This window comes from Scleropages formosus, chromosome 2 (genome assembly GCF_900964775.1).
Source record: "Scleropages formosus chromosome 2, fSclFor1.1, whole genome shotgun sequence".
Taxonomy (NCBI): domain Eukaryota; kingdom Metazoa; phylum Chordata; class Actinopteri; order Osteoglossiformes; family Osteoglossidae; genus Scleropages; species Scleropages formosus.
Window position 1 is genome coordinate 1,357,776 of NC_041807.1, and position 13,354 is coordinate 1,371,129.

Sequence of the window (13,354 nt, forward strand, 5' to 3'; positions counted from 1 at the left end):
TTGTGCTGAAATTGTCCCTGATGAATTACAAATCTTTGCTGCAACGAACAGAATATAACAGACAACTGGCCAAAGACCTGGATTGTTTGGTTTTCTGTACAAATATGTACGCAAAGCGGATCAGGGTATTGGGCTCTCTGCTCTAAGCCACATGTATATCATATCCAGCCCCTTTTATAAATACATATGTCACCTAGAACAGCTGTACTGACAGACACTTGTCTCCATTACACTGGAAGTTGTTGAAAACCACGAGTACTGAGAGCTTTCTTGAAGAGATGAAGGACTGTAATCCTGAGAGGCATTAGAAAAAAAACATAAAAGTATATTAGCCTATCATTACAAAAACTTTTATATTTCTGTAAAAATAATAAAATGAGGTATGTTAGCGCCTCTGACAAAGGAGCAAAATTTGGCAAAAGGAGATGATATTGAAAATATAGTCAATATTTTATTTCACAACTACAGCGTTTCCTTCTAGTAAACGGATGGAAAATGTAACTTGGTAAAATATGGATAAAAATGAATTTAAGGCCAGTGAGTCAGTCACGAGAGAGCGGGAAATTCATCGCCCAAACCCAGCGTTCGGCCTGTAAATTCGATCAAAAACCAGTTATGAAACACATGAAACATATTGGTCTGTTGTGCGTTGGTTTTGGGGGAAGAACGAACTAGTTAAAAGCAGTTGGAGCCGGAAGGGTCTGTCCGGGGGTGGAGGGGGCGCTCGCGCTGGCCTGCACGTCAGGGTCACGCGTTAACGCCGCTAATGATTTCTGTGCGAAAACTACGCCCGCGCAAAGCGCCGTGTATTCCCGTGACTGCTTCAGCATATAATTTCAAGAATTCCGAACGGCTGTCTGTATTTCGTAACGGTCAGTCCCGCACGCGCCACGCACCGCGCCCGCTAGCCCTCACTAGGCAGGGCCGCGCGGACGGAGCGCGTTCCCTCAGCTCCCCCTGCCTTCTCCAGCGCCGCTCTACAGGCGGAAGCACACAGGGCGCCGAGCTCCAGAGCTGCTGTGGTCCGGCCGCGCTGCCGAGTAGAGCCTCCTTTGCCTAGAGATCTCCGACTCCCCGAAAATTCCCGTGTTCAGTCTCTTAGAGTTGGTGGCCCAGTTCACCACATCATTCTGCTACCTAGTGCAGTCAGTATTTAATATTATAACGTCAAAACCTGTATTCCTCCCCGTTTAAATGTCAGACTTCATCATAAGGGCTAAAAATCATTTCAGTGATTTCATAACGTGGAAACTATGTGCCGGTTTGTAACCGGGTGGGACATTCATTAGTCTACTACGGTCTCATGTTAATGCGTAAAACAAGACGTGTTTTAAAAATGAAAAAACCTCTGTTTGCCTCGAACCGATAATCAGTGATTGCCAAAACCGGTCAATAAAACGATCGGAAACGACATGATAATTGCAACAACATAACATTACTGGAACTTGCTGCGCAGCTATATTATATACGCTGCTGTTCGAGCTGTGAACAATGATGAACGTCGTGAGGAAGTTCAATATCAGGTACGCAATTGGAGCATCTGCGCTCCTAACGCACTCCATTGAGCAGCGGGATGCGGCGGCCCGTAACCCCGGAACCAGCGAGTTCTGCGGGGTTCAGCCGAGCCGAGCCGAGCCGAGCCGAGCCGGACCAGGCAGGGCGGTCAGCGGCGGGAGGTAAGAGTTCAGCTGTTCCGCACCACCTCGCCTCCTCGAAAACAGCACATGCCGCTTGTCTCCTGCTGATTCGTTTATACACTGTCATTACGGCAGTGTTTCGTTTGTAGAGGGTTTCTCTCTGACTAACACGATTCGGCGACGAAACTTAACTTTTGTGAGAAGAAGTACTAGTAGTAGTACTGTTCGAACATTTTTTTTTCGTTTCAACACCGGGTTGTTTGTACCTTCCCGCTCTGTCTTTATGGAAGTCGCGAGGCCGTGTTGTCCGGGCTGCGTGTGTCGGCGGAACTTGGATTAATTCCCCCGGCGGTCCGCGTCGCGTGCAGTCCGCGAGCAGTCCGCGAGCCGGGGGCTGTTTCTGTCCGTCACGGCCAGAGCCGCAGCAGTGCACGCGCTCGCTCGGTGTCCACGAGGAACCGCCGACTGCCGCTTTTTTTTTTATTTTTTTTATTTTTTTTTATTTTTTATTAAAGTACTTAATGGAAACTCAATCCAGGAAAAAAAAATGAAGCGTATGAAATGCGTTGCGGGTATTTTTTTTTTTTTTTTTTTTTTTTTTTTTTTTAATTATTTTAAACTCTCTTGACGTGAGGAAGGGAGAGTCAGCTTCAAGTGACTTGGCTATTTACCCATTTATAAACTGGTGCAATTCTGGGTGAGGACCTTTCAAGGGTGCAAAGAATAGCAGGCAGGAGGTGGGATTCGAACCTTGGACCACAGGGGAGCTGCCCCAAAATGGACAAAATCTCTCCATTATGAGAGAACGGAGTGTCTTTGGTTCTGTTCATCTCGACCTCCTAACAAGTTGCCCAGCCTTGCTGCTGAGAGCACAGCACAGTGGTTTCTCTCCAGGGAAAACGCCTCAGTTAGACAGTTTTAGAGATCTACAAGAGCTTCCAATATTTTTTCGAAGAAGGGGGGGGAGGGAAAAAAAAAAAAAAAAAACTGGGCACATGGTTAATTTTTTTTTTTGGGAAGGTGCTCTATTAAATCCTGTCTAAGCTGTATAATGTAATATACTTGAGCTATGTAACTTGGTGGGGGAGGGGGGGGATGTCTGCTTCCTACTGTAATGTGAGGATACACTAAAGCAAAGACCTGGTAGCTGTCAGTCTTTTTGCAGCTTATTGCGAACGTGCTTTTTCTGATGAGATGTGGCGGGTACAAGCAAAATGGAGACGTTAACCGTTTTCTGTGCCTTAAGGGTGTTTTAGGTTGACAGGAGATGGAACGCGAGGGGGCCCCTGTAAAGTCTCCGGAAGAGCTCTACATCCAGCAGAAGGTCCGTGTGCTCCTCATGCTCAGGAATATGGGCTCAAATGTAAGTGCCTTTGTAATATTTCGACAGAATATTTATTTAGGGGACACGGAGCACTGAAACCGGGTGCGAGTGTTTGGTGTTTTAAATGTCATCTTTTAGGTGCCTGCTGTGTAGCGGCTATGGATGAGTATACAAATGAAGCTTGTATACTCATCCATCTGTGTTGGTAATGTATTTTAAATACTGTTACCTTTTTTTTTTTTTAACTGGTCTTATGCTACAGGGAGAATAAAACTTTATTCATATAGCCTTTATTGGGGCGCAGTGGGTTTGACTGGGTCCTGCTCTCTGGTGGGTCTGCGGTTCAAGTCCCGCTTGGGGTGCCTTGTGTTGGACTGGCGTCCCGTCCCGGGTGTGTCCTTTCCAGCCCTCTGTTCCTGGGTTAGGCTCCAATTTGCTGCAACCCCACTTGGGACAAGCGGTTTCTGTGCATGCGTGTGCATATGGCCTTTGACAAGGACATGCAGCTTAAAAAGCTTTAAAGGTTCCTCACTCTGCAGTCGAACCAGAGTCCACGTCGGCTGCTAGACTTTGGTTTTCGCTTCCGCAGCTGACGCCAAATGAGGAGGCTTTTCTCCAGACGCACGCAACGGTGGTGCAGAGCCAAATGAGCCAGCTGCCCCAGCACCCCGTCGAGCAGGGTAGGAACAGCAGTTTCCCCTATCGTACCCAGGTGCATGCTGGGTAGCTGATGAGGTAGTTGGTAAAGTAAGATTACCAGATTGCTCTGCATGGCTGTTAAACTCTTAATAAGAACCATAAGCAGATAAGGTTGATAATTGCAGAACTTTAAACAATGATAAAATGTGTGGAAAGTGAGCACTCTTCTTTTAATTACATTTATTTTTGGACATTTGGTTACATCGCTACGTTCCGTCTTGTTAAAAGTGCATTAGCAAAGTCTGCGCTCTTGTGGATTACGGTAGAAAGTGGTGCCTCTTTTCTTCCATTCTGAGTTGCATTTGTTCTAAAATTTTCATTCTGAGAAATTCTGATTCAGAATTTGGATTTGCACATTGGTGCTTAAAACCATGTGAGTGGGTACTATAATTTGACACAATGGAAATGTTTGTGATGTATGTTGCTCTTGTGATTAGCTAATATGAATTTAGTTACATATTTCCAGTTTTTCTTTCCCTGAATTTGCAGTGTGACTGCAGGTAAATTAGGCCCTTGCTGGCTTCATATGTAATGACAGTCTCTTAACTGTTGCAGTTAACCGGTGCTGCTGTTCAAATTAATGTTTAAGTTTAATAGCAATGGCATGAAACAGCTTGCACATCTATACAGCTGAATATTTTACTTGCACCCCTGACCAATGCCCTAGTTGCAACAGCAAGGGCACCACTGTAAAATAAACTGGCCATTATACCCTTTTAAACCTTACTGCCTAAAATGAAGGCGCTACAGGTATTTTCATTCATTTGCATTCTAGTTAGGAAAAATCAACTCTTTACACTTCCAAAAGGATTCTTGTTTTAATAGCTTTAATTCCTTTTAATGAGAAAGCACTTTCAATTACTTTATATTTAGCTTGAACCTTTGTCCATGGTGAGTCATGAGACAGATATGCTACTTTTTGCTCAATATCAGCATTTAGTGTTTCTAGTTCATTTTAAAAGCATTTGTAGCAATATTTTTGTGTGAATTATTGTACACCAGCAATAACTTCTTCACCATTTAACCACCAATATTTGATTTTACCAGTGATTGCATTATACAAAAATCTATATACTATGTGGACTACGTGGGTTTTTCTATTAATGTGTTTATTCTTGCTGTCCCCAGGGGCCGAAGATGGTATAACAGCTTTCACTAGTGCCGAAACCGAAGAACCAAGAGAATGATCGGAGATGTACAGTGATTTCAAACGCACCTTTTTCATACAGCATCACAGGGACCGCTGGCTGGCTGCAGGTGCTGGTGCCTGTTTTGGGAGAGACAGATGACTGTGCAGCCATGAAGGCTGTCAGACTTTCTGCCATCTCATTTTCCAAACCCAACTTTCAGTGGGTTTGTGAGAATTTTAAAACAAGCTACTAAGTAGAAATGTTTTTAGTTCTGATGTGTAGGAAGCATTTTTTTTTTTTTTTTTAAAAAAAAAGTGAATGTGATTTATATTGCTATCTGTGTAGATTAGTTTCTTTTGCAAAAAATGCTTGAGCAGATTTGAGGAATGAAGTATTGCCCACTGAAAACAATGGGCAACCCAGACATAGCCAGACCAGTTGGGGCACCCTGGCCGAATTCTATTCCTCTCCATTTGTCAGTGATGCAACGCCCTCTCGGTTGAATAGCTGGGCTATGGAAACGTGACTATGTACATGAGGGGATTACCCACCATGATGGCTGAATCTAAACTGTTAGTGACTTGACATTTTAAGGTTTTTATATTTGCCAATTGATTTCTGGGTGTGCCTTTTGCTGTTAGGTGTAGTCATTGGATGCCATTTAATGGTTTTTCTCCCACATGTTAGGAAGCATTTAAGCTGATTTATGCTTGGGTATTCAACAGTACCATGTATTATGTATTCTTATACTCTGAGCAAGAGTGGGGAAGTGCTGTCCACTCCTGGGACGGTTGTTGAGCTGGGTAAGGAACAATTACTGAAACCCCTCAAGCTGATGGACATGGCCTTCTACTGACAGGCAGTGTTCAGTTCCTCTGGATTAAAACACTTTACTATTGCTGCTGAATTCATTGTGATGCTAGGTCTCCATAGTGGTAAGGCTGCAGGGTTGGATGTTATTCAGCCAAGAAGTGATAAACACTAGACAGTGTCAGGGAAGCGTGGCTCCTGTGCCTCTTCAGTGTTGCATGGATGGTGGGTAAAGCACTTCTGGATTGGCAAATTGGGATGGTGCTCTCCAACATTTAAGGAAGGGGACCAGAGGGTGTGTTCTATCTATCACACTTCATGTATGTGCTATGGTAGTCACTGAAATATATGGGTTGGTTGTTAGGTGCATGCTGGGCTGAGTTTTTGTTTTTGGATGTTTTGGCATCAGGCAAGGGGGGAGTAGGGGAATGTAGTGTAAAAGTGTTTTAAATGGGTTATCAGGTGATTGTGGTATATGGGTGACTAGGGTTGTTGGTGTGTCCTATCAAATCCCTGTATGAGCAGTGTGAGTTGTCTGTATTATTGCTGTTGAGACAAACCTCTTGACTCCATCAAGGTTGTGTGTTGTCTCCACTCCTGTTCATGATCTTCAGGGATAAGATATCAAGGCATGGCCAAGCTCTGTTTCATGGGAATAGGGGTTACCATCCCTGCTTTTTGCAGACCATGTCGTTTTGGCCTCATCTGACTCTGCCATTCAGTTTGCGGCCAAGTGTGAAACAGCTGGGATGAAAATGAGTGCCTTAAAGTCTGAGGTCATGGTGCTGTCCCAGGGAAGCAAAGATCTCCTTTCTAGTGGAGGGGAGCAACTATCCCTGACTGGAGGAGTTGAGTTATCTTAGAGGTCATTGTCACATGATGACAAAGGGCAGCAGGAGCTTAAGTTGATTGGGGTGGTGTCAGCGGTTACATGTACTCAGTACTAGTGTCTGAATTGGTAGTGGAGTCTAACAAAACTTACTGCTCAGTATACAGCCTTATCTTTGCTTAGTCATGAACTTTGACCATTTATGATCAGGGTAATGGCTGAATGAACAAGAGCAAAGATATAAGTGGCCAAAATGAGGCTCTGCACAGCACTGCTGAGCTCACTCTGTGTTACAGGATGAGGAGCTCAGTAACTCGGAGTGAGAGAAATTCATTGCTCCTCCAAATTGAGAATAGCACATTAAGGTGGTTTGGGCATGCTGTAGGAATGCCCCCTGCTCCGCTCCTGTGGGAGTTGTGCCGGCCTTTCTCCACAGGGAGGAGACTGTGGGGCACGTTGGAGATTACATCTCTTGGCCGTCTTGGGAACACCAGGGATCCCCAGGATGAGATGGAGATGGGGGAGGTTGGGCTACCTGCTCAATGTAATCCAACAAGACCCTGTCTAGGAAGTTGAAGTTGTCTGATCATTAGTGTTTCCTTGCCATGTTTTCATGTGACATGGCAACACCTGCCTCCTATTTATCGCATGTAGTTTTCTATTCGTGGTTCCCATCTTCACACCTCACCCTCTGTTTAAGGCTTCTGATCTGGAATCAAGTTATTTAAATGCATTGCTTTTTAAACCTTTTTTCCAAGCAATCTACCCAGCCTAGTTTGCACACTGTTTGTTTTATATATGCTTAATTGACATAGTGAACTGTATTAAATAATGTTGGTGATAGTTTTCTTTGATTAGCCAAGTCGATGTTCTCATTTTCAAAGTGCAAAAGATTGCTTATGAAGTAGTCACTCTACAACAGGACTTGCAAATGGACTGCACTTTTTTTAAGGAAAAACTTCAATCCTTGTTTTGTGTGTTTTAAAAGACTTATTTAAATTGTTTGACTTAAAGTTGTTTTGCTTGTCTAAACTTATAGACATGCTGTTTCTTTCAACACTCTTGTTCTGACCATTAGGGATATCAGACACTCTGGAAGGGGGGATTGTCACCAGCCTTAAGTTCATTTTTAAAGTGTTAAACTTATTTATTGTGTTAGCCAGCTATGTAAATTTCTGAGTTTCTCACACGGTGTGATCTAGGTGTTTCAGTTGTTACTGCTGGTTCATGTAAAATGCTTTTGGAGAGATTGTTTGCTGGTTAGAAAAATTTAAGTTTGGGCTTGTTAAATGTCTTATTTAAAAAGTGCATGGGTTTGTACATGTTTAGGCTGCAATGGAGTATGCCACTTAAGGCAAATGTTTAGTGAAGCATTTTGATTTGTTTTATAACATATTGAACTTAATCTCTTTTACAGAGAAGAATACACTAATTAGAGGGGAAAACTCGCCCCTCCCTGCAGTCAGTAGCAGGATTTCAGTGCTGAAGCATAGTGACATGCAATCTATGGCATGGGAAGTGCTGGAAACTTGTGCATTCAGGAGTGCTGAGACCTTGCCGTGTCCCTGAAACTGGAGTATCTGCAACACAACCATCTCAAACGTGTCATTTTCAGTGGCTTCATCAACAATTGCCTTTCCACATGGGGAAAAAAGTAAAGATCACATTCTGGCCAGAATGATTTTTTTAATTTTTTTGAATCATGCATAGCTTCCTGCATGTTGTCAGTAGAACACCTGCTGCCTCCTTGTGTGAGCAGGATGATATACAGAGAGGTTATATAAAGCAATGGCCTCAGCTGTTTATCTACTAACAGGTGTGATTAGAAATTATAAAACTGTGTGGATTTAAATAAATTTTTTTATGACAATATACAACCTAGTCAAATCTTTATTGATAGTGATGTGGGGTCTTGTCACAGCCTTTCCTACTAGTTATCATATGATCAGAAACAGATCTTCAGTAACACAGGGCATGCTTTAAGCTATAAAACTGGCTTCATGTAGCCAGAGTTTAACATCTGTGTCATCGATGTTCGTCAGATCCACTGGCGTGGGTGTGTAGATGGGGCAGTAAGCCAGCAGATGTTCTGCAGTTTGTTGCTGCTCTCCGCATGGGCATCCAGGGCTGTCTACTCCTGGTCTACCTTTCTTGTCGATTAATAGTTACTGAGACAAGGGAAATGGTTATAAATGTCCGTTTCCCCAAAGTTGGTGCAGCATCCTCCTGGCTAGTTGCTCTATCATGTATGAGAATACAATGAGCTTCTTGGCTGTCAGCACTGTGTGACAGTTATGCATTTTCCCCAACATGTCAGCCTTGTGGACAGACACACTCAGTCCTTATGAATATAAGGCTTGTTGTCAGAGGGACCCTTGCCTGCATTCTGGACCATATACTGTACAACACTCAAAATATACAGTAGCAAACCTTTCTGTACAGTCTTTTAATTCAGGAGCAACTTTGAAAAGTTTAAGAAGTTAGTACTTTAGCTGGAAAAATATGACAAAAGTGCTCATAATGACCCTTCAACATCCAGATGCTTTGCTCTACGACCTCATTGGTAAGTGGTTTCCCTTCTTTTTGTAAGTTTGTACTTTGTTCTTTCATATTTGTTTTTAAAGTGTTAGGTCTGTCCTATGATAGACTGGTGTCCCATCCAGGGTGTACCCCCCTCAGCCTTGTGCTCGGTGCTTCTAGGATAGGCTCCAGTCCTGGGCTACCCTGCTCAGGGCAGTTGGTTGTTGAAATTGGGTGGGTGGGTGGATGGATGGATGTCATAGGTCTATACCTTTTGGAGGAAAACCTATTGTCTGCATGAGCTATTGCCTTTCTAATCATGCACCATAAGGGTCTGATCATTTTTGTATACTCTGTAATGAGTAGCAAGTGGTTCTTTAACTGCCAGATTAAACCTTTTTTCTTTTTTCCCACATAAAATTCAAACATTTATCAGAATACAAAACTGGATTGAATCATGCAGTTTTTTTGACAATATCTTCATTTTTTCCCTCATGCTTGTTGTTTCCCATAACATTTAGATTTTACAGTTCTGTAAATGGAAATATTTAGTATACTCACTCCTGAACATTCTCTGCTACTTTTTATAACACTGTCTTTAAGACTTATTTTCTGTTTTGACTTCAAAGTCATTACAAAGCACTGTAGTACAGAGTGCAGTCTAGCTTGTTTTAAACCCCTTCATCACTTCAGTGTATTAAGTGAAAAAGACAAGAAAAAAGGATTTCCTGGAAACCCATGAGTAAATCCACACCCTCAAAGGAAAATAAGATTTGAATGACACAAAGGTTTGCTGATTCTTCCCATTTCTTGTGGGTTTTCTGAGTGCTCTGGTTTCCTCCCACAGTTCAAAGACATGTTTTCAGGTGGCGTGAAACTGCTCATAGTGAGTATGTGCGAGTATGTGATTGTCTCAAGCTGTATGTCTCCAGGACAGGACCAAACCACTGCAACAAAACAAGTGTTTATTAGTGGATGAATGGATGGACGAAGCTCCGGTAAATCTGGAGCTGGAAGAATAATCAATTAATTTAGGTAATGCAGGAAGTTTAGAGGCCGTTCTTGTTTTTGCAGCTACCGTACTGTTCAGTTTTGACCTTCAGGGGAAATTGGAGGTAAAACTTTTTTTTTTTTCCCCTCCCCGACTGGAAAAATTGCAAGGGGGATTGGCCGCTTAAGCCACCTAAGTAACAGCTGCAGCTCTGCAGAGATTAACATTTCCATTGCCTGAAAAATATGATGTACAATTATGATTAATCATGCTCAAGAATCCCAGTGTCTGACTATATCTCAGCTTCTGTTTTCATTCCTCTCTGGTTTATTTTGTTCATTGATAAATGTCCCCTCTTCCAACTAGCATCTCTAGCACCCTCTCAGCATCTTTTTTTTTTTTTGGAGCTGTCAGTGCTGCAATAATGGGGAATAACTGACACCAGAAAATAAGGTAGAATGGAATATTGTATTTACTGATGAAAACAGGGAGAGAGACTGCAGTAGAAGTGTAAACTGAACTTGCAAGATAGTCTTCTGCTCAATTCCAGACCAGGAAGAAAGACTCGGAGTATATTCCCAAATTGGTGCAGTATCTTAAGGGTCAGAAGGTGACCTGCAAGGACCAGGCCAAAAAGAAGGTAAGATCACTGATAATGTGGCTCATGGCACCCACAATTATCCATAAGTGTAAGATGTGCTTCTTTTCACCAGTCAGGTACGCAACAACCTGCTAATTTTTTTTTTTTTTTATTTTATTTTATTTTAGGCTAAACAAGATATTTTGTAAGCATGTCAGTGCTTAGCAGGAACCCCATAAAGAAATGGTGTGCTATGGTTCTCTTAATTCTGGATATTGAATATGTTTTAGAATAGCTTAGAATATGTTGATGCGGAAGAGGTTGGACTCAAGGCGAATGGATGATTACCAGAGGGTCATGGAGCAGGACTGGGGAACAGGATGTGGGATGCATGGGGGGGCTGGTAGGACATGTAGCAGGAGGTGGAGGGACAGCTGGTAACATAGTGGCTAGAGCCACTGCCTTGTGAGCCAAAGGTCACAGGTTCAATCCCCACCTCTGGCTGTAGTACCCTTGAGCAAGGTACTTGCCCTGAATTGCTCCAGCTACACAAAGTGTAAAGAACTCTAAGCTTGTAATAAATGTATCTTTAACATTGTAAATCACTTTGGGGGGGAGTGTCACCGCTAAATGAATAAATGCAAACTGGAGAGCCCAGAGGGACCAGTTGTCTCAAGATTCCACAACTGGGAAGTGGTCGAGTGCTGGTTTTTATAGCAGTGTTCTAGTTGGAGTCAGGCGCTTAACTGGAGCTGGATGTGATCGTGACAATTATCATAATATTAATCTTAAAAAGCATATATTTGTCTGCATTTTTGGCAAAAATGTGCTATAAATATTTCCCACTAAATGCTTTGTGCTCCTGAGATGAGAAAATGTAACTGCCATAATATGTTCAAATCTGTTTTACCATCATATAATTGTATACATAAAGTGGAGCACAACTGGAACGGAACCACAGTGACTTGCAGAACAGGCACGCACACTCACACCTGGCTGTCATCACCCCAGATCTGCAAGTTTTCCATGTAATCAGCAGTGTCATTTTATAATTTAAGAAAATTGAAATGTACCTTATTTAGCAACTGTGAAAAGGTTGCTCATATGTATTGCATGTAAGTACTGTCAACTCTTCAAAACAGCTGTCATGAAAGATACAGCTTGTACAAAGTAAACATCTGTACAGCTGCTTACTAGACATGATGCAGGCAAACTTTGTCCACGATAGAACCATTCCCTATTTTAAAAGGGAAAAAATCAGCATAATCAACTGCAATCCGGCATCCAAGGGAGCTAGAAGGATGAGCAAAGGGGGAAACAGTTACGTAATATTATAGCACAGAGAGAGGGAATCGCAAACAGGTAAACAAAGCGACAGCAGCATGAACAGCTGCAGTGAGACTCACGTCTTACTTAGAAGCAGGTCTGCTTCAGATCTGAATGCACTTACCCTCTCATTAAAACGCATACTGCTAAAAGATGCGTTTTCTCTAGGAATCCTACCGAATCGTTACAAAAAAATGTGCGTCTAGAACTCTTGACATTAGCAAGTGAGAGTGAATTGTCATGGCGGCATTTTAAGTCCTAGGGCTACAAGGGAGGTGCTGTCACATATCCCCGAATGTAGAGGCTTTGCCAGATGCATCAGTAAGCTGGTGCAGAGCAGTGCAGGAGTGCTGCCAATTGGAGGAGGGGCACATCTCTAACAGCAGGCCACATGTCCCCATAAAGGACTGATGCAATAACAAGAAAAGCATTAATATTAACCATGGAACAAAATCTCTGAGGAATTACATAGCAGCACACCTGAAGGGCTCTCGCGTCCGTGACATTAGACTCTCACGAGTACGATAAACCGTAATTGTACGTAAAATGTGTCCGCACATGAAAATGTTGATGTGTGCAGAGCCACAGCTCTCATCTCAGGTCACTGGGAGAGGGTTAAATTCTGCCCCTAAATTTTCAAACCCAGTTCCTTGAGAATTCCAATCACAAAATAAAAACTAATGTTTTGTGTGGTCAAAGGCTCTGACAACACATCACTTTGTCAATTTCCAACAAAGCACCCCCACACACATATTTCTGTTTTTGGATACATTGCTCTTAGTATTGTATATGGAAGGTGCTGCTATACATCATTCCTGCCCATGCTGAATAACCGAAAACCCAGTTCTACATCTGTTCCCAGGGATCAGGTTTCATTAGACCTCCGAGCTTCATTTTGCCTTATTAACAACGACCCACCAGCGTCAGTCACTCTTCCCTGTGCTCCAGCCACCATTGTGCTCATGATGCTGCAACTGCTTCAGTTATTTTACTTATTCCAGCTGGATCATAAAAATGCTATATATGTCAAGCAACACTGATTTTGTGTGTGTGTTACAACAGCTGCAACATTATTTTACATCTTAGCCCTGGTATCTTCATTGAAAATTGTACATGCAAAGTTACAAGCAGTATTTACTCTCCAGCCAGGTTGAAATATTACTGCGTTTAAAGCTGTAGTCTGACCTTGGATTGGATTCGTAGCACAAATGTTAGAATAATGCATGGAGAGCAACAGCGGGGAGAAAACAGGCTTGAGTTGAACGCTGTGATTGACTCACCCTGGTGCTCAAATCCTGTGTAAAATGTCCACAGTGTAAAAAGATCTAGTGCACAGAGACCTGAAGAATTAAATCAAATTATCACACATGTTTGAGGGAACCGCGTGAGCACTGCTAGGAAGCACTATTGTAGAAATAAGAAAAACATACATAGTGATGAGACAGTGTTCCTGCTTCATTAAAAAAAAAAAAAAATGTATTGTCGGCATGTGGGTTGAATTGTGAAAT

At 42.6% G+C, this 13,354-nt stretch overlaps 1 protein-coding gene across 1 annotated transcript; it reads left to right on the forward strand.

The window, feature by feature from the left end:
* The first annotated feature begins 1,618 nt into the window (after nt 1-1,618).
* LOC108933870 (beta-catenin-interacting protein 1-like) lies at nt 1,619-9,098 on the forward strand. The gene is made up of 4 exons (XM_029259621.1): nt 1,619-1,676; nt 2,884-3,000; nt 3,551-3,641; nt 4,789-9,098. Exons 2-4 carry the CDS (start codon nt 2,905-2,907, stop codon nt 4,845-4,847), a joined length of 246 nt encoding a protein of 81 aa, XP_029115454.1. The 5' UTR covers nt 1,619-1,676; nt 2,884-2,904; the 3' UTR covers nt 4,848-9,098.
* Nucleotides 9,099-13,354: the final 4,256 nt, after the last annotated feature.

Bases quoted from the DNA above. Each gene is read 5' to 3' on its own strand.
- LOC108933870 (XM_029259621.1), top strand. From the start codon at position 2,905: ATGGAACGCGAGGGGGCCCCTGTAAAGTCTCCGGAAGAGCTCTACATC. The intron at 3,001-3,550 runs GTAAGTGCCTTT...TCGCTTCCGCAG, and splicing joins TCAGGAATATGGGCTCAAAT to CTGACGCCAAATGAGGAGGC. The intron at 3,642-4,788 runs GTAGGAACAGCA...TGCTGTCCCCAG, and splicing joins CCAGCACCCCGTCGAGCAGG to GGGCCGAAGATGGTATAACA.